Consider the following 23,247-nt stretch of genomic DNA (forward strand, 5'->3'; position numbering starts at 1 on the left):
TTTAAAATGTATTTATTTAATAAAAATTTAATTCTAATTTCAAATTTCAAAAAATAATAAGACAGAATAATAATCAGGACTTTAAAGACGTGAGGAAAATATTTAAACATATATTTGCATTTAAGTATTAATGATTTAAATATTGATATGATTTAAAGTGTCTAACATGTTTAATTCAGATAAAATGATAAATATAAACGTGTTTTCTTTGTTTTCTTCTTTCTTCCGGGGCCGTTAGTCAGCTGATGTAGGGGCGGGTTTAATTTTAATTTCTTATCCAATAGTAGATGAGCTGCAGCGCGCGCTTCTCTCGGTCTGGACCAATGAGCGACGCCGTGGCTCCGGCAGCTCCCTTATAAAGCCGCAGCTCGCAGTGAAGCAGCATCACTTGTTTATTCTGTTGAAGCGGAAGATTCACAGAGAGAGAAATGGCCAGAACCAAGCAGACCGCCCGTAAATCCACCGGAGGAAAAGCTCCCAGGAAGCAGCTGGCCACCAAGGCCGCCCGTAAGAGCGCCCCGGCCACCGGCGGAGTGAAGAAGCCCCACCGTTACAGGCCCGGTACCGTGGCTCTGAGAGAGATCCGCCGCTACCAGAAGTCCACCGAGCTGCTGATCCGCAAGCTGCCCTTCCAGCGCCTGGTGAGGGAGATCGCTCAGGACTTCAAGACCGACCTGCGCTTCCAGAGCTCCGCTGTCATGGCTCTGCAGGAGGCCAGCGAGGCTTACCTGGTCGGCCTGTTCGAGGACACCAACCTGTGCGCCATCCACGCCAAGAGGGTCACCATCATGCCCAAAGACATCCAGCTGGCCCGCCGCATCCGCGGAGAGAGAGCTTAAACTCCCCCCAGACCTGCTGATACTCACAACGGCTCTTTTAAGAGCCACCAACTCTCTGACAGAGCAACACGTCCTATTATCACATTACTTTATGTAATTAATCTTCTCCCACATTTTATTATAGTGAATTCTTAAAGTGTATCAATAGAACCATGATGGTTATGTGAACACTTAACAGTATGATGTTCTGCACACATACAGCAGACTAAATAACTTAATATTTATATATAATCTTGAGAAGGAAGTGTAACCCAGCCATCCTATTTGGATCCTATTTAGACTCATACTCTCTATTTTACATGTATTGTCTGGATACATGTAGACAGCAACACTATAAATTTATACAAGTTTAACAGTCTGGTAAAATAATCCAAGTAGACTGTGGATGAGAAATTATTCATGATACACTACACACAACTGCATAATATAGAAGCAACATGGTCTTTAACTGTATACATGTTCAAGTTTAAATTCAGTTTACAGCCTAAATGTCATTATTTTACAGGTAAATGTCATAACAATAAAAATCCATTCAGAAATATGTAATATTGTGCTAAAGTGACTGCAGTTCATTATTGATTAGATTTTAGTTGCTAATTTATAAATTTATATGAAATCAGTTCATAGTATGATGAAAAACATTTTCCTGCAGGATCAAAGGTAGACCAAAAAAATTAAGTTTAATTGTCCAAACACTTATCTAATGTCCCAGATGGTTTTACATTCTGCAGTTTAAAATCACATGATGGACAGATCTTAGCTATAGTAAATTCTGTATGTTATAAGATGACTAACTATAATTCATAGTAACCTGCAAGCTGTACTCAGGTTTAAGAATAATTGAAACACTAAAACACCAGTTAAGAACTGTGTCAAACTGCATAATATACAGTTATAATTTTTTTAAATAAAAAATATTTGCATGTTTAATGATGGAGAAGGAGTATGTGTCATTTTAAGGATTTTAATAAGATAATACAACTTTTTAAAATGAAAATTAGACACTAGTATTTTATATTAAATTGGTTTGAAATCACTTCAGTCTGATTGAACACTTTCCTGTCTTGGTGTCAAACTATATTCATAGTTGTTGGGAAAAGGCTGTTTGTATAAATGTGTAAAGCTGTACATGTTACTGTGAAACCTGAGCAACAACATAACCTATAAAACCGACGAGGTTCAAGATTTATCAGCTTTTTCTGAATGTCGACTCCTCAGAGTTCAAATGTGCTTTAAAGGTGCTCAGATACAAAGAAATTCAGAGAATGTCAGCAATAGAGACAAGCTGACTGATGGAGAGCGAAGTAATACGTTGAGTGAATAATAAGATGAATACTTATTATGTAACCATGTAGTTGTGTATGAGTAAACCTGAAATATGGGGCCATTATGACAGAATTGTTCTTGTATTTTGTTGTTATTGTGTCACTTTTGCCTTCGGTTCTGTCCTGAGCCTCATTTTTACCATTTAACTGCTCAGAAGATGTTCTGCATGAATAAAGTTGAACATGACATAACAAATTCAGTGAAAATCTGTAGCTCCGTCACTCTGATGAGAAAACTCCTACTTCCTGTTCAGTGGTTTAAACTGTAGTCTGAGACTACTGAGATTTATATAATGTGTGGAAATTATGTGAATGTCAGCAGATAATATTAGTTCTTTAGCAGTCAGTGTGGACCTCTTAATTATAATATTACTGTCTCAAATCTCATTTAAAACATTTGTAGTATGTTTGACACTATGAATAAATGAGTTGAATGTGAATTATCTGTGATGACAGTAACGAGTAGCTCCGTTTGATTAAAGCTTCTTTTACATCTCCCGACTACAATATTAGCGAGTATAATTATGTTAATATCAGCAGATATTAACGGAACATGATCTTTAGATGTCGGTTGTGGCTCTTAAAAGAGCCGTTGTTGTGTAGTTGAGGAACCGGTTCCGTGTTTACTTCTTGGCGGGCTTCTCGGTCTTCTTGGGCAGCAGCACAGCCTGGATGTTGGGCAGCACGCCGCCCTGAGCGATGGTCACTCCGCCCAGCAGCTTGTTGAGCTCCTCGTCGTTGCGGACAGCTAGCTGCAGGTGACGGGGGATGATCCTGGTCTTCTTGTTGTCGCGGGCAGCGTTTCCGGCCAGCTCCAGGATCTCAGCGGTCAGGTACTCCAGCACCGCCGCCAGGTACACCGGGGCTCCGGCACCCACACGCTCCGCATAGTTGCCCTTCCTCAGCAGCCTGTGGACTCTGCCGACCGGAAACTGAAGCCCGGCCCGGGAGGAGCGGGTCTTAGCCTTCGCTCTGACCTTACCGGCACCCTTACCACGTCCAGACATCGTACTAGTTCAATCTTTGAAAGTAACAGAAAGAATATTAAATACAAAGAACAATCGGCCATATATGGCGACCGTTGCTCGCTCATTGGTCAGACGTTACTACAATCCTCCAATCAGAAAAGAGCTCTTCTTCTTCGTGTTTATTGGCGGATACCGCCACCTGCTGTATGGGAGTATTCATGACATTAAATCATCTGAACAAAAAAAATGATGTTTAGAAGAGAAACGCTCCTTGTGGATGACTAGGTTTGACAAAGATTATCAGTATAACATCAATTTATATAATCAACATATAAATATAAAGTACTAGTATACATTGTTTGTTTAAATATCTTAATATTAAAAATATATTCAACTCAAATCACAATGATTTAAATGACAGTTGTGCACTTTCTCGCTCAAGGAGAAGTGTCGAATTGTTGCAGAAAGACAAAAGGTGGAAACGTGAGTGAGCGTTGGAGGGAGGAGTGCCGGGAAGAGTTGGTTGTGTAGGGAGTACAGAAAGCGTTGCTTAGTGCTATCTAAAAGGTTTTCAAAGTCATGGCTGAATATTTACTGATTATTTCTCTGTCTTCCTGCAACAACTAAACTCTCGCGACATTTCAGGACAAAACTTCTCCTTGAGCGAGACTTGGTGAGACACAATAACAAGAAGACCGGATCAAGTGGAAGGTAAAGAAAAAACTTTTATTTCTCTGTATGGTCCTTTCCATAATGTTGTCAGACATTTATAATGGTTACTGTTAATCCCACTTGACACAATGATTCTTCCAAAAGCTTTAATGATGACATTTCTAAAATAAGTGAATGACAGTTTCACTAGTGTCAACAGGCTCGACCATTTTAGTAAGATAGTAAATAGAAGGTTAACATCTGTGAATTAACTCAAAGGAAACATGTTTTACTTTATCATGTATTTGTGGAGTAAGGTCAGAAAATATCAGAAATAAAATTGTTCCAATAAAAGGTGACATGACATCCTGTTGGAAGAGTGCAGGAATCACTATTATTCTTTTTGTGGAGCAGAGAAACATGGTCTTCATGTGTCAGCTGGGAGAATCAATGAAATTCATATTAACATCATTTTTGAAAAGTGTTGTTATTCCAGAGAGAAAAGCACCAAAAACTGTGGATTAAGAATTGATGAAATAAAATCTATTCATTGATTTTTTTAATGTTTAAAATCTTAGGTCAGTAAAACATATCAGCTTGTGCTTCAGCTCCTCCCATCAGGCCCACGTCTTCAGGCCTCCAGCTGCAAAAGTAACAGAGCGAGGAATTCCTTTATCCCATCAGCCATCGCTCTCTATAACACACAGCAGCACATAAAAACTCCTGGTACTCACAGCAGTACTGTAGTCAGTGCTGCACAGTGGAAAGTATGGTATTGTGTATATTTCTGGGCTGCATTGTGTCTTCTCTCACATTGAATCTTTGTACTCCAGGATGGTAATAATGATTCATTAGTTTTAAACTGCTGATGGCAGAGATATATTTCAAAGAGCTGTAAGGACACATAAGTCAACAGCAGGTTTAGCTGGAGATGAGTTGGACAGTGGAGAAGATACATTTCATGTTTTAATGAAGTTGTGCTCAAAGTCTGTTTGCATCATTATCACTGTGTGCAGTGTTGTACAATACATGCAAGATGCTGCACTAATGCAGAAAACAAGATGTAAAGGATGTGATTGGATAGAGCTGGATCACATGATCTCACCTACAAGTTTAAATTATATAGTTATTGTTAAAGCCTCCTGATTGGCTGACCAGTGTTTACTTACAGCCTGATGCAAATGACTTGTTAAATATCGTTATGAGATATAAACTATTCATTTTGACATCATATTTTTGCATCATCACCAACCTTTATTTAAACAGGGAGGGCCATTGAGAGCAAACTCTCTTTGACAAGGACGCCCTGAGTCCAGTACATATAAAAGAACATGAAAGTTACATTAAACATCAACAAAAAAGTGTGGATAAAAACAATAGAAACCATAAAAGTACATATAAAAACAATAAAAGGACACAACAATTGCATTCACACTGCTCTATGTCAGTCAGAAAAGATTTAAATTGATTAAAAGGGATTATTTTGTCTCATTTTACAAGCTTCTGCAGATTGTTTCACTTCGTACTTAAAGGCCAGTTTCACAATCTCAGTACTAACATGATAGTTAAAAAAACATATAAAAACATATAAAAGCATATAAAAGCTGGATACCTTTAATATTTACACACAGAGCAACTCTGAAATGTCATCTGGAGCCATGAAGAGCCTTTAAAAGTAATCAATCAAATCTTTGCAATCAATCCTAAAACAAACTGGTAACCAGTGAAGTGATGATAGAAATGGAGTAATATGATCTCTTTTCCTGCTTTTAGTTCAAAGTCTGACAGCAGCAGTGTTCTGTGCTGGTTTTATAGATATTATTTGAATATGTTTTAATGGTGAAAACAGGACTGGACCAGCTGCTGATATGATCATCAAAACTTAGACTGGAATCAAAAAATACAAAGTTTTTCACCACAGAACCAAGATATGATTTGACCTGCATGCAGGTTTTCTGGACCAATGATAAATTCTTTCTGAATTGAACTGAATGAAATTTGTGGACATCCAATCTGTCACATCTGTCACATCTGGGCCCGTATTTATCAAGCGTCTCAGAGCAGGAAATCACTCCTAACTGGCCAAAAACGATCAGAGTGACGCATCTCTGCTTCTACTTTTAGGAGAAAAAGCCTTTTATCAACTTTCCAAACTTGGTAAATGATTCGTATCTCTGCCAATATTTCGGAGCTGCAGGAGATGGAGTTCAGGCAGAGATATTCCCTGAGAGGAGAGATGTTTTGGGAACGCTTGATGACACTGAGCTTATTAAAAGATTGTTTGGACTAAAACAGAATCATTAGTGAGACTGACTTTGTGTGTGATGCAGAGGAGAACACATGATGTTTCTACACAACATCATTTAAATAAATACAGAACGTCCTCACAATGTTACACTTTATGGTAACGGAGAAAATGCAGCTGTGCAACAGTGACGATTCTGTCAGAAGCCACAATGATGGAAGTCATGAATCAAACTTTGATCTGGCTTAATGCACGTCGTAAAGATAATGAGCATGACGAGGGTCCTCAGTTACAGCCCACTAAAACTTTGATTTACACACAATCATGTCAGCTGCATAATGAAGGATATCTCAACTTCATTACAACAGCTCAAATATTTTATAGGCTTACTTTTTATTGAGGCTCCTTCAAATAACAGCAGAGCTACAGCCTGATATTTGAGAGAGGAGGATGCACCTGAACAATATATGTTTCTATTGTTACGCTGTATTTACCTTCATGTAGAGAACACAAGTTAACTTGGGGTGAAGTTGAAAGAGGAATTGGACAGTGGAAGAGAAGATGTTCTTCATGGAGAGGGTTTGCAACATGTGTCTGTGCAATATGTGCAAGATGCAGCACTATTACAGGCTGTGAAACCATGTGGCTGAACCAAGATCATTTCACACAGTTGAGTCTAATTACCTGTTATCTTCATTAACATATAGGCTACATTTATCTCTCAGGCTTTCTTTACACTTTGTAAATATCATCTTATAATGAATTTTGGCATCATAGTTTTGTTCCATAACCTTGGTAAGTTACCTGCCTGGTTACCTGCTTATACACATAATATACCAAATTACCACTGTTTCATATTTCCAGCTGAGACTGTGAGAAAACTACAACACGTCATCATTATTTCTACTTTGCTGCTCTGACTGTGGTAAAACAGCCACGTCTCACTCTCTCCCAGGAGTAATCCGTCTCCTGCTGACAGTCACAGTAAATTCTCTTCTGCTTCATTAATTAGTTTTAGTCCTCGTTAACTCTCAGTGTGATTCTGAGACGCTTGATAAATATGGGCCCAGGGTCAGAGTCTGACTTATAACACCTGTTTATTAATCTTTTCTGCATCAAACAGCTCATGTATAACACATCTGTAAAGTGCTGATTCAACCAAATCCAGAGATAACTGTTCAGTTTGTAGTCAGTTAAGAGACTTAAGTGAAGATGACAAAATCCAGATCCAGACTCTGGTCCAGATGGATCATCAGGATCCAGCTGATCCTCTCTCAACACACACTCCTGGATGTTCACTCACACTCTGACAGAGATCATCAGGACTCCAAGCTGATGAGAGAAGAAGAAACAACAGAGGTCATAAATCAGTGTTTAGTGAGACTCACTTCATCAGCTGTCAGTCAGTGATGCAGCACATCCAGTATAAAGAGCAGCAGGGACTTCAGTCCTGTTCAGACCAGAAGTGGAACAGCTGTGCAGCGTAGCCTGCTTCCTTTCAGCTCTCATGTTAACGTGTTGGAGTGAACACATTGAGCTCCAAGCTCACACACCTGCACAGACTTTTGCTATCAAGTCTGTTTACTCTGCAGATTTCACTCAAGTACACAGAGGAAATAAAGTGCTGAGAGTCATGAACACATCATTACTGCAGAAACAGAGACATTCACTCATCAGTTTACTGATGGATTTACTGTTGATACATGTCAACTGTTAGAAAAGTTGAAAGCTACAGAGTCTCTGTGGGATTGAAGATCTTTCCTGCTGTTAAATCATCACATGACAATCAGTCAGAGCTCTCAGCTAAACAGCTGCTGTGATTCCTGGACTTCAGCAGAGGTTCTGGTCTGTATAAAGACCACATGGTTACTAAACGTAATGATGCTTGTGTGAAATCAGAGCCAGTGATTTGCAGGCTGCAGTCAGACTGATCTTAGAGCTCTGACAAAGATGAACTGATCAATTCTTTAGTGTTGAAATGAGAGAACAAACACTTTCAGATCAGATTTGATGGTAGGACAGTTTGATGATGAGGACCACTGTCTCTATACATCTTGTAAGGCTGTCAGCTGTAATCCAGCTTTATTTCCTGCAGACATGAACACAACAACAACAGTCGTCTTCACATCAACTCAAACACATGATCACAACAAGCTTCTGGCTGATCTGATTGGCTGACTGTTCTCTCTCTCTCTGTCTTTCTGTCCAATCCTGAAGCCTGTCACCATTCTCCTCTCACAGCTTCACTGAGGAAAGCAGCCACTGAGAAGGTTGAAGGTTCACCAGGAAATACTGGATCTTTGCTTCGATACTAACTGTGTTTAATACAATACTGCTGAAACCAGCACGGACTGACTCCAACTCTCTACTGACCTCAGAGTCTCCAGTCTACAGTCTGGACTCTCCTTAAGATCAGACAGCTGCTTCACGTCCGAGTACTTCAGGTTATTTCCTCCTAGATTCAGCTCTCTCAGATGGGATGAGGGGTTGGACTTCAGAGCTGAGGCCAGAGAAGCACAGCTGGTCTCTGACAACCTGCAGCCCCACAATCTGAATAAAGAATAAATGACGTGACTTTAGAAAACAAAGTTCATGCTTGAAATCATTCAATGTTTCATAATCTGTTCAGAGCTGAAGAAGATTTAGAATGTAAAAGTTTAGAAAGTTGTAGATGTGATCTCTAGATCCCCTACGAGACAGCCAGAGTCAGCTGACCATCCTGAGTCACCACAGTCCCGTAAACTGCGGCGGGTCCACAGACTGAAACTATTCACGTCACGGTTTACGGGACTGTGGTGACTCAAGGCAGCTAATATAGCAGCTAGCATCTACGTTACTTTTACACTTAAAATAAGATTTTTGTGCACGTTGTAATAACTGGATTTAAACAAAGTGGACATTTTACACATCATGCTGCTCTAACTGAACCATTTACAACAAGTAACCACTGCACACACACAACACAGAGCACATGTACATGTTTACTGAGTAAAGACACAAATGCAAAGATCCATCTCTGGATTTCAATAATCAATTATTGATCATTCAAATAAGAATCGCAATTAATCTGAAAATCTATTTTTTTGTCCTAAAGTTTAGAAGATAGAAACTCCAAACAGCTGAACCCAACAGGATGCAGGTTAAAAACTGTCAAATAGAAAAGATAAAAACAGAGTTTCAGAGGTTCAGAGTGAATTATCCAGTGTAGATTTTTCTTGTTATATGAAGGTTTTAAATGTGCAGCTCAACATTGTTCTGACAGTCAATGGACTAAACCACTGAAGAAGAAAATAGATCCTCAGTGTGGATCAGCATAATATCAGCTTTATGTCTGCAGTTTAGTGTCACCACAACTGTCACATCATATTAATCTCAGCACAGAAGTAAAAAATGGTGTCTTACTCCAGAGTCTCCAGTCTACAGTGTGGACTCTCCAGAAAATCACACAGCTGCTTCACGTCACACACGTCGTTTAGAGACAGATCCAGATGTCTCAGATGGGATGAGGGGTTGGACTTCAGAGCTGAGGCCAGAGAAGCACAGCTGGTCTCTGACAACCTGCAGTTAATCAATCTGAATAAAGAATAAATGATGTAGATTAAAATCCATTTATAATCCAATCAGATGTGTTCAGGTTTTAAATGTGTAGTTCAACATTACTATGTCCTCATCAATGAGCTTTTCACTAAAATGAGCAGAGTAACTTTGTCATTGTGTTATTGTGGATCATCATGATGTCAGCCTTCTACAGACATCATCCAAATGTCACCACAACATTCAGACACATATTCATGTCAACACTGATTCATAAAAAATACTTTAAACACCTGCATTTAGATCAGTGTGTGTGTTCTTAAGGATCAATATCAATGATCAGACATTATTCATTAAAACACATTAAATAATATAATAAAGAAATATTTCTTGTTCAACAAATAAACTTGATCTAGGGCTGTGTGGTTAATCAAATTTAACTTCCGATTACGATTTTGGCTTCCAACGATTATGAAAACAAGATAATGGCGATAAAACGATTATTGTTTATTATTGTCATTTCGCAGTGATGCTCTCGTTTTGTCTTGTGTTACAAATCCAGCAAACCTCTTTCCTTTACAGCGGTGCGCTTTCGCTCCTCCTTAAACGCCTCCGACAGGCGTTGAGCGTCTCTGTCCACAGACTAACCTGCCTTCACCAGGCTGACTGACAGCTGGGATTTACTGAACCTAAATAGTTTGCATGTCGGCTCCACGGGAAGAAATCAACAGTGTTTGTACTTATTGATTCATTGCTTTTATTTCCTCGCCCACTGTAGCGAGTGAATCTGCCTATAGTGAAACCGGAGGTAACGTTAGCTGGGAGGCTAGCGGAGGCTAGCTGGCTGTGCTTCCCTCCGGTCAGGCTGCGGCTAACGCTCCGCTAGCCTCCCAGCTAGCCCCGGCTCTCCGTCTGGATCCAACCGGAGCACCGAGCCCCGGTTTGTTATTCAGGTTAAAGTGGGAAGAAGCAGCGGGTCTGTCGGGCAGCTGAGTGAAGTGGAGCCTGCGGAGGAAACACCGGGACCGTCAGGATGAAACAGTCCGCAGAGGAGCTGCTGTGTTCGGCTGCAGAGATAGGAAACACCTCGGCTGACAGGATGTACCACTCTGTTGGAAAAAACGTTTTCTTTTTGGTTTATAACAGCTATTGGTAACCAGCGTATGAGGTGCATTACCGCCACCTTCTGCTTCGGACTGTGGACCAAAGATTAAATCCTGCACATTACCCCTGTCTGTCTAATAAACTCAAAGAAAACTACTGCTCCTCCCACTTGGCAGGTTCATGTGTTTTAATGCTGAGCTCCTGAACTCCAGTCTTCATAAGTTCTTCCTTCATATATTGTCTTTCTTGATCATTAGTACAATCTATGATTGCAGGTGTAATAGTCTCCTCAGCCAGGTGGAAAAAAATATGTGCATATATATCAGCATTGGCAAAAATGAGAGTCAAAAAGTAATTGTGTTAAATAATTGTGATTATGATTTTTGCCATAATCGAGCAGCCCTACCGTCTATACAAACTCATGTTGTTCAGCCAAACACGAGTAAAAATGTCAAAAGACTAAAACAAGACACATTTATATGTTTTAGGTCTACATGTGCAAAACAGTTGAGCAAGAATAATAAAAGACCTGCATCACTTGCAAGAGCTTCATCATTATGTACATTTAAAACACATAAATGCTATCCCATAATGCAACACATGGACTGTCAGTACCTGCTGTTTCAACTTTATCACTTTGAGCACAGACGGCAGAAACTGAAAGTCTGCTCATTAGTTCATCTGCACTGTTTGTATTTGTGTTGACATCAGTCTGATACCTGCAGACAGCTGCTGGCTGGCGTTAGCTCCCCGGCAGGTAGAGACAGACTGAATACAGTAGAATCTGCACACTGTTCAGTCCACTTCCACGCTTTCACATCTCGTAGTCAGAGATAATATCTCGTTAACAAACACAAACCCAGAGCTCAGATCAGTGTGTGGAGTCTTTTTTCAGTCTGTTCCTCTTGTAGATGTGATCTCTAGATCCCCTACGAGACAGCCAGAGTCAGCTGACCATCCTGAGTCACCACAGTCCCGTAAACTGCGGCGGGTCCACAGACTGAAACTATTCACGTCACGGTTTACGGGACTGTGGTGACTCAAGGCAGCCAATATAGCAGCTAGCATCCACGTTACTTTTACACTTAAAATAAGATTTTTGTGCACGTTGTAATAACTGGATTTAAACAAAGTGGACATTTTACACATCATGCTGCTCTAACTGAACCATTTACAACAAGTAACCACTGCACACACACAACACAGAGCACATGTACATGTTTACTGAGTAAAGACACAAATGCAAAGATCCATCTCTGGATTTCAAGAATCAATTATTGATCATTCAAATAAGAATCGCAATTAATCTGAAAATCTATTTTTTTGTCCTAAAGTTTAGAAGATGGAAACTCCAAACAGCTGAACCCAACAGGATGCAGGTTAAAAACTGTCAAATAGAAAAGATAAAAACAGAGTTTCAGAGGTTCAGAGTGAATTATCCAGTGTAGATTTTTCTTGTTATATGAAGGTTTTAAATGTGCAGCTCAACATTGTTCTGACAGTCAAAGGACTAAACCACTGAAGAAGAAAATAGATCCTCAGTGTGGATCAGCATAATATCAGCTTTATGTCTGCAGTTTAGTGTCACCACAACTGTCACATCATATTAATCTCAGCACAGAAGTAAAAAATGGTGTCTGACCCCAGAAACTCCAGTCTACAGTGTGGACTCTCCAGAAAATCACCCAGCTTCGCGTCATACACGTCGTTTCCAGACAGATCCAGATGTGTCAGATGGGAGGGGTTGGACTTCAGAGCTGAGACCAGAGAAGCACAACTGATCTCTGACAACCTGCAGTCTTCCAAACTGAATAAAGAATAAATGATGTAGATTAAAATCCATTTATAATCCAATCAGATGTGTTCAGGTTTTAAATGTGTAGTTCAACATTACTATGTCCTCATCAATGAGCTTTTCACTAAAATGAGCAGAGTAACTTTGTCATTGTGTTATTGTGGATCATCATGATGTCAGCCTTCTACAGACATCATCCAAATGTCACCACAACATTCAGACACATATTCATGTCAACACTGATTCATAAAAAATACTTGAAACACCTGCATTTAGATCAGTGTGTGTGTGTGTGAGAGAGAGATTATTGTGAAGGATCAATATCAATTATCAGACATTATTCATTAAACACATTAAATAATATAATAAAGAAATATTTCTCCTTCAGCAAGTAAACTTGATCAATTTAAAACAGATATTAGTTGAGAGGATCTTCTGTATACAGATGTGACTCTTTACCAAAAGTTATAAACATTCATTTACTTTAACAACTAACAGTGGACATTTTCTACAGTTTCTTTAAGAATCAGTCATCTTTTATAACTACAGACTAAACTTTGTACAGTAAAAAAATGAAAATATGGAAAAAAGAAAATGAACTTCATGGATGTAAGTTATGTATGTACATAAATTAGGTTCAGTTGTTAAACATTAAGATCAACAATAGTAACAGACAGTCAGTGAACTGACCTCAGAGTCTCCAGTCTACAGTCTGGACTCTCCAGAAAATCACACAGTAGCTTCACGTCTGATTCCTGAAGCTGCATTCGTGAGCTTGAGATGATGTTTTCAGAAAATTCCAGCGTTCTCAGATGGGAGGGGTTGGACTTCAGAGCTGAGACCAGAGAAGCACAGCTGATCTCTGACAAACTGCAGTCAGTCAATCTGAATAAAGAATAAATGATGTAGATTAAAATCCATTTATAATCCAATCAGATGTGTTCAGGTTTTAAATGTGTAGTTCAACATTACTATGTCCTCATCAATGAGCTTTTCACGAAACTTTGTCATTGTGTTATTGTGGATCATCATAATATCAGCCAGAGCGGCGCCAGACAATTATCAGCAGGGGGGCACAAGGTCGTCACGGGTGGGCACTCCTTTTTACATGCTCATAGATCAGACATTTCTTTCTTTTTTTTGTAGTTTAACATAAATGAGTCAGATGAATGGCTTTCTATACATAAAAGAAGAAATAACACAATAAAGTGGAAACTGTTTATATTGATCACATCTGTCTGGATCAAATTGATCACTATCAACAGATGATTATTATAACTGATTTTTAAACATTTTTTCTTTATTTCTCATGCAGAATACCATCTAATTGACATTTGTATATTTATTACATGAATATAAAGTAATGAAACGAGCAGCTTCTCTATTTAATGAATTTTACTGACTGTTTCAAAATACAGTACAGCTGTTTAAACGCTGGTTGTTGTGTCGCTGCTGCATCTCGTTGGCTGGTTTGTCATGAGCTTCGAGGAAACAACGTTTTTCATTGAGAGAAAATGATTTTCTTTTTCCCGTCATGATTTCAATGTGCAGGCAGCAGCAGCCTCAGGTCACCAGCTGGAAGCAGACGGGTTACCACGAGGCAGTAATGGTGCCGCAGCCGCCAGGAACATATCAAACATGTTTCATGGGAGTAAAATAAAAAAAATAGAATTACTGTAGTTTTACATTTTTTCCATATGGATTCATGTATGAAAAGGCCCAAAATGAACACTGTGCTTAATTAGTATAAGCAAACTATTTAAACAACATTTGTATAAGAATGATTCAGTCTCAAGCTTTGTGATCCATATAAGCGATTGATCACTGTAACTGTGATCAATACAGGCGGTTTCCACTGTAATAACCAAACCAACACTGCATAACTCTTGAAACAAATTGAACAATGAATATGTTACAGTTCAGAACTTCCTCACAGAAACCACAATCCTAACATGCCACGGCGGGCCAGGATAAATAACACTGGCTTACCTGCGGCTACTATTCCTACACAAGGCCGAGTCTTCTGGGCTTTGAGTTGGAAAGGTTGATTATGTCTTTGTAATCACAAGTGTCAGTTAGTTCTCTTTCAAAAGACAAAAACGTCAAGTTGTTCAGGTGTCCAGTCAACATGGATGATCTGATGCGCATCTGGATCTGTTGTTACACCGTATTTGGTGACAGAAGGGTCCTTTAGAGTAGGAATGTGCGATTAATCGAATTTTATTTTTTTGGCTTCCAACGATTATGAAAACAAGATAATGGAGATAAAACGATTATTGTTTATTATTGTCATTTCGCAGTGATGCTCTCGTTTTGTCTTGTGTTATAAATCCAGCAAACCTCTTTCCTTTACAGCGGTGCGCTCTCGCTCCTCCTTAAACGCCTCCGACAGGCGTTGAGCGTCTCTGTCCACAGACTAACCTGCTTTCACCAGGCTGACTGACAGCTGGGATTTACTGAACCTAAATAGTTTGCATGTCGGCTCCACGGGAAGAAATCAACAGTGTTTGTACTTATTGATTCATTGGTTTTATTTCCTCGCCCACTGTAGCGAGTGAATCTGCCTGTAGTGAAACCGGAGGTAACGTTAGCTGGGAGGCTAGCGGAGGCTAGCTGGCTGTGCTTCCCTCCGGTCATACTCCGGCTAACGCTCCGCTAGCCTCCCAGCTAGCCCCGGCTCTCCGTCTGGATCCAACCGGAGCACCGAGCCCCGGTTTGTTATTCAGGTTAAAGTGGGAAGAAGCAGCGGGTCTGTCGGGCAGCTGAGTGAAGTGGAGCCTGCGGAGGAAACACCGGGACCGTCAGGATGAAACAGTCCGCAGAGGAGCTGCTGTGTTCGGCTGCAGAGATAGGAAACACCTCGGCTGACAGGATGTACCACTCTGTTTGAAAAAACGTTTTTTTTTCTTCTTCTTTTTGGTTTATAACAGCTATTGGCAACCAGCATATGAGGTGCATTATCGCCACCTTCTGCTTCGGACTGTGGACCAAAGATTAAATCCTGCACATTACTCCTGTCTGTCTAATAAACTCAAAGAAAACTACTGCTCCTCCCACTTGGCAGGTTCATGTGTTTTAATGCTGAGCTCCTGAACTCCAGTCTTCATAAGTTCTTCCTTCATATATTGTCTTTCTTGATCATTAGTACAATCTATGATTGCAGGTGTAATAGTCTCCTCAGCCAGGTGGATAAAATGTGCACATATATCGGCATTGGCAAAAATGAGATGGAAAATATTGGATATCGGCAAAAAATCCAATATCGTGCATGCCTAAAACACATATACAGCCGGATATTTCTGTGATTTAAACAGCTGTCTGTGCAGATTACGCTTCACTAAATGCAACAGAAATAAAAAAAACACATGGGGTCTCGAGACACTCAGAGTCAGTGTCGACTACTACATTTAATAAAATGGAAGCGTTTCTGTTCCATGAGTCAAAATGCAATTGTGTTAAATACTTGTGATCTCAATATTGATCAAAATAATTGTGAGTATGATATTTGCCATAATCAAGCAGCCCTACTTTAAAGCCAACAAATGTCTCACAACCATCCTGCTGTGACTTCACTTAAAGGCACGGCCTGGTCCCAACATGCTTCATCCTCTGGACGAGTTTTTGTTAAAAAGTGGCTCAAACATAACTGCTTAGCCACAGTTTCCAACTTTCATCTAGCTGTTAGCTACATGAAACTGCTTTGTGACAGTGCGTGTGCGATGTAGCCAAACTTCAGTCACGTACAGTAAGACAGGAAGTTTCCATGAATCTGAAGTTTGGGTGGGGCACAAAATCCCAATTGGACAGACATACCCCCCCAGTGCCCCCCTGTCCTTCTGGCTGTGATGTCAGCCTTCTACAGATATCATCCAAATGTCACCACAACATTCAGACACATATTCATGTCAACACTGATTTATAAAAAATACTTTTAACACCTGCATTGATCTCTCTGTGTCCCTGTGTGTGTGTGTGTGTGTGTGTGTGTGTGTGTATGTGTGTGTGTTCTAAAAAATAAATATCAATGATCAGACATTGTTCATTAAACACATCAAATAATATAATAAAGAAATATTTCTCCTTCAGCAAGTAAACTTGATCAATTTAAAACAGATATTAGCTGAGAGGATCTTCTGTATACAGATGTGACTCTTTACCAAAAATTATGAACATTCATTTACTTTAACAACTAACAGTGGACATTTTCTACAGTTTCTATAGTCAGTGAACTGACCTCAGAGTCTCCAGTCTACAGTGTGGACTCTCCTTAAGATCAGACAGCTGTTTCATGTCCGAGTCCTTCAGGTTATTTCCTCTTATATCCAGATATCTCAGATGGGATGAGGGGTTGGACTTCAGAGCTGAGACCAGAGAAGCACAGCTGATCTCTGACAAACTGCAGCCACTCAATCTGAATAAAGAATAAATGACGTCACTTTAGAAAACAAAGTTCATGTTTGAAATCATGCAAAGTTTCATAATCTGTTCAGAGCTGAAGAAGGTTTAGAATGTAGAAGTTTAGAAAATGGAAACTCCAACCAGCTGAACCCAACAGGATGCAGGTTAAAGACTTTAAAATACAGACAGTGAAAAAGAGCTCTCATTAATATTAATGACAACATGCTGCTACTTCAATAAAGACGTAGTGACTTCACCTCTTAAACTCTGCAGCTCCACCAGTGACTCCATCTATACAAACTCATGTTGTGCAGCCAAACACAAGTTAAAAATCCACATGAATATTTCAGATTCTACTCAAGATCCCAACATTTATAATGATATCAAATATGTCAGGATGGATGTTGGGAAAATAGGAGGAAAATGATGTTCAACATATCGACATTATTTACATTTAATGGAATGACGTCGCCATGAAAAAAATCACAGCATCTTGTGTTTAAATATTTCTGTTAATATAAACACTGCACAGCTTCATAATAGTGTTGGAACAAGTAAATACTGGATATTATATTTGTTGCTGTCTGATTGAGGTTTTTGGTTTAAATTTAAAGAACAAAATTTAAAGTGAAGTAGGGCTGGGCAATTAACCGAAAATGTATCAAGAGCGACATTAAGACCCTCTCACTGACTTAATCTTTCTCATGTTGGTTAAGTCGGTTAATAATTTCCCCAATGCGTGCGTTCATGAAGTGTCCCTTTAAAACAATACTATGTTGTGTTCAGTCATGTGCCTCCGCCCCGTCCAACTAACGTTAGTGCGAGTTCACTCAAAGCAAGCTGGCACCATGGATGACACAAGCACTGACACTGAGCCAACAAATAGGCCTCAACCCGAGCAGCTTATGACTAAAAAGAATACCGTATCTGTGGTTTGGACACATTTCAGCTTCAGTGAAGACGACACAGAGCAACAATAAGTCAAATGTAAACACTTTGGAAAAACAATTTCGGTGACCAAAGGTAACACCACCAATCTGTTTAATCACTTGGAACACAATCACATCACCGAATATGAAGAGTTCATGGCTTAAAAAAAGAGAGAGACTGACAAACGCTAAAGTGCTTCCACAAAGCAGCTGACGCTAACACAAGCATTTACAAATGCCGCACATTATGCAAAGGATTCAAGAAGATGGAAAGAAATAACTGATGCTATTGCATATTACATCATGAAGGATATAGATCCCGTAGCCACTGTGGAACATAGTGGGTTTAAACATCTTGTTAAAACCCTTGACAAAAGATATGCTGTGCCATCGCAAAAATATTTTTCCCAAACAACGGTGCCCAACATGTACAAAACATGTCGTGAGAAGGTAGCTGCTGAACTCAAATCTGTTCAGTACTTTGTAGGAACGTCTGATCTCTGGTCAAGTACAAGGATGGAGCCATACTTGAGCCTTACGTCGCACTACATTGACGATGAATGGAACCTGTGCAACAGATGCCTGAAGACGGCATATTTTGCAGATGATGACACATCAGAAATGATTGCACAGGGCCTGAGAAATATGCTGTCTGCATGGGACCTCATGGAAGAGAACCTCATGACCATTACGACAGACAACAGCACTAACGTCGTCAAAGCTACACAGCTCAATGGACGGACACGGGAGCAATGTTTTGGACACAGGTTGCACCTGGCAATCGATAGGCAACACATCAGCTGATCAGACACTATGCTACAGTTGAGCTAGAGCTATCTTTTAGTTCACTTTAAATAAATACTGTAACAATAATAATTAACTATTCATATAGCAATGTTACAATGTGCTTCATATTACAATGTTAACTTCACATTACAATGTAAAACAACGCTACAATGAGTCATCATTAAAGTAGAAATAAAAATTACTCTAGAAGTCTGTTATTAATCTATTATTAATTAAGTAGCTTTGAATTAAGAGATTTCTCCTCATCTATTATTTTGCAAGTTTGTTAAGTCTTTAGGTATAAGTCAAACCCTCAATAAAATAATAATTCATCTTTTCATGTGTGTGTATTTCAGAAAATGCAATGGAAGATCAACATGTGCAGCAGGAAATGAGGGTTTGCAAAAAGATTGTCAGTGCTTTTTCCTATAGTTGGAAAAAGAAGAAGGCGCTTGTGAAGGCACAACAAGAGCTGAACCTGCCACAACACAAGTTGAAAACTGCATGTGCCACCAGATGGGGATCAATGCAAATGATGAGTGCAAGGATCCTTGAGCAAAAGAAAGCCATCACACAGGTCCTCGCTGATGATGAGAAATCAAGGCAACTTGTTCCATCTTGGGCTGACCTGGATGTCTTAGAGGCTGTCAACAAAGCTCTCTCCCCATTGATGGAGTTCACAGATGCCCTGTCAGGAGAAGAGTATGTGACCATTTCATTTGTGAACTCTGTCCTACACATCCTCCATTCATGAGTGCTGGCTGAGGACGAAGATGACATGGAGCTGACTAAAACAATCAAAACCTGCATCCTTGAGTACCTTAAGGAGAAGTTCTCAGAACCCATCACAGAAGAACTACTGGAAGCATACACTTCTGCACACCATGTCCCCACCATTCAGGAAGAAGTCAGAACAGAGATGATGGAGTCAGCAGCTTCAGTCCACAGGGAAAGTACCCCAGAGAGCACAGAGCTGTCTACGTCTTCATCATAAGCAAAGAAGCTTAATCAGCGGTGTTGCATTAACATTTTCACACATGGCGTTATTTAAAATAATTTATTTTGTTTGCAAGAGATGCAAGTTATTATTTTCTACTTTTTTTTTTTTAGGGAACTTGCTTTTTACTTTAGAACTAAAATGTGACCTTTTTCACAAGACATCTCCATTTCAAGTGATGTGTGCTTTGATTTCAACTGTTTGAAATATTCAATAAATAACCATAAATAGTATATCTGTGTGTGTTTCAAAAATTAATTAAAAAACACAAAGTTAACATATGTTTCATTGGAAAAAAATATCCCAGTAGTTCAGCATGTTTACAGTACAGACCTTGTCAGAGAACTATGAGGGCAGTGTAAAAAAAAAAAAGCATATGAAATAAATAATTGTTCATTAATCATAATCGAGGTAAAAGTTTGAAATAATCCTGATATTGATTTAGTCATATCGCCCAGCCCTGAAGTGAAGGTGAAATTTAATGTAAAAATCAAGAGTTTCAGGGGTTCAGAGTGAATTATCCAGTGTAGATTTTTCTTGTTATATGAAGGTTTTAAATGTGCAGCTCAACATTGTTCTGACAGTCAAAGGACTAAACCACTGAAGAAGAAAATAGATCCTCAGTGTGGATCAGCATAATATCAGCTTTATGTCTGCAGTTTAGTGTCACCACAACTGTCACATCATATTGATCTCAGCACAGAAGTAAAAAATGGTGTCTGACCCCAGAGACTCCAGTCTACAGTGTGGACTCTCCAGAAAATCACACAGCTGCTTCACGTCACACACGTCGTTTCCAGACAGATCCAGATGTCTCAGATGGGAGGGGTTGGACTTCAGAGCTGAGACCAGAGAAGCACAGCTGATCTCTGACAACCTGCAGGAACTCAATCTGAATAAAGAATAAATGATGTAGATTAAAATCCATTTATAATCCAATCAGATGTGTTCAGGTTTTAAAGGTGTAGTTCAACATTACTATGTCCTCATCAATGAGCTTTTCACTAAAAAATTGTGTTATTGTGGATCATCATGATGTCAGCCTTCTACAGACATCATCCAAATGTCACCACAACATTCAGACACATATTCATGTCAACACTGATTCATAAAAAATACTTTAAACACCTGCATTTAGATCAGTGTGTGTGTGTGTGTGTGTGTGTGTGTGTGTGTTCTAAGAAATAAATGTCAATGATCAGACATTATTGTGTAAAAAACATTAAATAATATAATAAAGAAATATTTCTCTTTCAGCAAGTAAACTTGATCAATTTAAAACAGATATTAGTTGAGAGGATCTTCTGTATACAGATGTGACTCTTTACCAAAAGTTATAAACATTCATTTACTTTAACAACTAACAGTGGACATTTTCTACACTTTCTTTAAGAATCAGTCATCTTTTATAACTACAGACTAAACTTTGTACAGTAAAAAAATGAAAATATGGAAAAAAGAAAATGAACTTCATGGATGTAAGTTATGTATGTTCATGAATTAGGTTCAGTTGTTAAACATTAAGATCAACAATAGTAACAGACAGTCAGTGAACTGACCTCAGAGTCTCCAGTCTACAGTCTGGACTCTCCAGAAAATCACACAGTAGTTTTAATCCTGCGTCTTTCAGGTCGTTTCCTCTTAGATCAAGATCTCTCAGATGGGAGGGGTTGGACTTCAAAGCTGAGACCAGAGAAGCACAGCTGGTCTCTGACAACCTGCAGAGCCACAATCTGAATAAAGAATAAATGATTTAGATTAAAATCTATTTATAATCCAATCAGATGTGTTCAGGTTTTAAATGTGTAGTTCAACATTACTATGTCCTCATCAATCAGCTTTTGTCTAAAATGAGCAGAGTAACTTTGTGTTATTGTGGATCATCATGATGTCAGCCTTCTACAGACATCATCCAAATGTCACCACAACATTCAGACACATATTCATGTCAACACTGATTCATTAGATTAGATAATTTTTTAGTTTGAACATGTTAAAATAGCAAAATAAAATATATAGGCAGCAAAACAAAAGAAATAAAAATAACAGCAAACTTTCAGTAAGCAACACAAATAATAACCATTCAATGAAACTTTTCTAGTCCTACCCCTTTTTATAATTTATCAATCAAATCAAAGCTAAAAAACATTCAAAACAACACAAGAGAATAAAGATAACTTGCATAGAACCAATAACAACAAACAAAAACAACACAAGTCAAAAAGACACTCTGTACCAAATCATATTATTCCAGACCACCTCTTTGTTCATCCATTCTATATCTGTTCAATATGTTATTTTTAAAGATTTGTTTAAACTTACTTAATGTTCTACATGTTTTCATCTCTTGGTTGTTCCATAGATTAACTCCCTTTATTGTGATAAAAATGACAATAATAATAATAATAACAATAACAATACTACTACTACTACTACTACTAATAATAATAATAATAATAATAACAATAATAACAATAATAATATTTATTGAGTTGACTTCCATGAGTTCATTCATAAAATCGATTCATAAAATGCTGCTGAACTCATTCAAGTCTGAAATTAGAGGATCAATATGAAATCAGACATGTTGAACTAAACCTGTTCATTATTTATTACATGACCTCCTTCTTCCTGTATTTGGTAGTTTAGTAGGTTTGTGTAATTAAAACATGTTATTGGTGGCAGTAATGATTCCTCCTGTCCATACTGACTGTGAAGTGGTCTCTTCCTAACACAGCTACACTGTAGGAAATTAGTTCATAAGTTCAGCTGAAGCTGATATGAGGCTTTGACAGTTTGGTAGACTCCCACTTGATTTGTCTGACTCAAAGTTACAGACTATTTAGTTCAAAATTCCCTCTTTGAGTTATGGTCCCTCCACTGTAGCTCAGCAAGGAAACACTGAAGAAACATAAAAATACTTACTTGATATGTGTAACTCAGACTGCTGAAGACTCATATTAGTTTAAACTTTGGAAATCATTTTTACATTTAAATTCTAAATTCAATTTAAATTCTACAGATTTGTGCTCAAGGAAATCCCAAAAATGTATTAACCAAACATGTGAACTTCAGTGAAGGATTTGAATTGAATACATAAAAAACTGCCAAAGCTACAGCCAGTGAACTGACCTCAGAGTCTCCAGTCTACAGTTTGGACTCTCCAGTCCAGCAGATAGAAGCTCAAATCTTGAACCAGTCGGATCTCTATTCAGGAAGTTTGCACTCAGGTCAAGCTCTCTCAGATGGGAGGGGTTGGACTTCAGAGCTGAGGCCACAACTTCAAAGTGAGTCTCTGAGAGTTCACAGCCAGAAAGTCTGTAATGACACATATATTACAACATATGTTATCATGAAAGAGGACACTTTATATTTACTTCCTGCATTTGATGACAAAACAGTTTGACATTCCCTATTTTGATTAACATTTGCTCTTCACATCAGTGATTCAGCTCATCTTTTTTAAAATATTTTTTTTTTTTCTGAGGCATTTTATTCCTTTAATGTAAAGCGACAGTTGAGAGATAAAAGGAAACAAGAGGAGAGAGAGAGAAACAGGGAATGACATGCAACAAAGGTCAGCCACCTGAATCAAACCACTGATATTGTGATTATATGACATGTATCTTAACCAGTAGGCTACCAGAGCACTCCTAGTTCAGCTAATCGTATCTCA

General features: G+C 38.7%; 3 protein-coding genes across 7 annotated transcripts in view; 1 reads left to right on the top strand and 2 right to left on the bottom strand.

The window, feature by feature from the left end:
• Positions 1-396: 396 nt before the first annotated feature.
• LOC121890756 (histone H3) lies at positions 397-1,097 on the top strand. Its single transcript, XM_042403293.1, has one exon. The coding sequence runs from the start codon at positions 429-431 to the stop codon at positions 837-839; it is 411 nt and encodes a 136-aa protein (XP_042259227.1). The 5' UTR covers positions 397-428; the 3' UTR covers positions 840-1,097.
• A 1,638-nt stretch (positions 1,098-2,735) lies between these two features.
• LOC121890761 (histone H2A-like) lies at positions 2,736-3,208 on the bottom strand. The gene has a single exon (XM_042403299.1). The coding sequence runs from the start codon at positions 3,169-3,171 to the stop codon at positions 2,788-2,790; it is 384 nt and encodes a 127-aa protein (XP_042259233.1). The 5' UTR covers positions 3,172-3,208; the 3' UTR covers positions 2,736-2,787.
• A 2,301-nt stretch (positions 3,209-5,509) lies between these two features.
• The window catches only part of LOC121890744 (NACHT, LRR and PYD domains-containing protein 14-like), a 135,915-nt gene continuing 118,177 nt past the window's right edge, over positions 5,510-23,247 (bottom strand). For 4 of the 5 annotated variants that reach the window (XM_042403267.1, XM_042403270.1, XM_042403266.1 and 1 more), the window contains exons 6-14: positions 22,704-22,889; positions 21,131-21,304; positions 20,296-20,463; positions 16,696-16,872; positions 13,152-13,346; positions 12,309-12,473; positions 9,431-9,601; positions 8,402-8,578; positions 5,510-7,360 (exon numbers count right to left, since the gene is read on the bottom strand). In XM_042403267.1, the coding sequence (XP_042259201.1) occupies positions 7,348-7,360; positions 8,402-8,578; positions 9,431-9,601; positions 12,309-12,473; positions 13,152-13,346; positions 16,696-16,872; positions 20,296-20,463; positions 21,131-21,304; positions 22,704-22,889 (1,426 nt within the window). In that variant the 3' untranslated portion in view covers positions 5,510-7,347. The remainder of the gene's footprint in view (positions 7,361-8,401; positions 8,579-9,430; positions 9,602-12,308; positions 12,474-13,151; positions 13,347-16,695; positions 16,873-20,295; positions 20,464-21,130; positions 21,305-22,703; positions 22,890-23,247) is intronic. The other variant, XM_042403271.1, reaches the window with a different exon arrangement.

The sequence above is a fragment of the Thunnus maccoyii genome, chromosome 23 (genome assembly GCF_910596095.1).
Source record: "Thunnus maccoyii chromosome 23, fThuMac1.1, whole genome shotgun sequence".
NCBI classification, from domain to species: Eukaryota; Metazoa; Chordata; class Actinopteri; order Scombriformes; family Scombridae; genus Thunnus; species Thunnus maccoyii.

Bases quoted from the DNA above. Each gene is read 5' to 3' on its own strand.
- LOC121890756 (XM_042403293.1), top strand. From the start codon at position 429: ATGGCCAGAACCAAGCAGACCGCCCGTAAATCCACCGGAGGAAAAGCT.
- LOC121890761 (XM_042403299.1), bottom strand. From the start codon at position 3,171: ATGTCTGGACGTGGTAAGGGTGCCGGTAAGGTCAGAGCGAAGGCTAAG.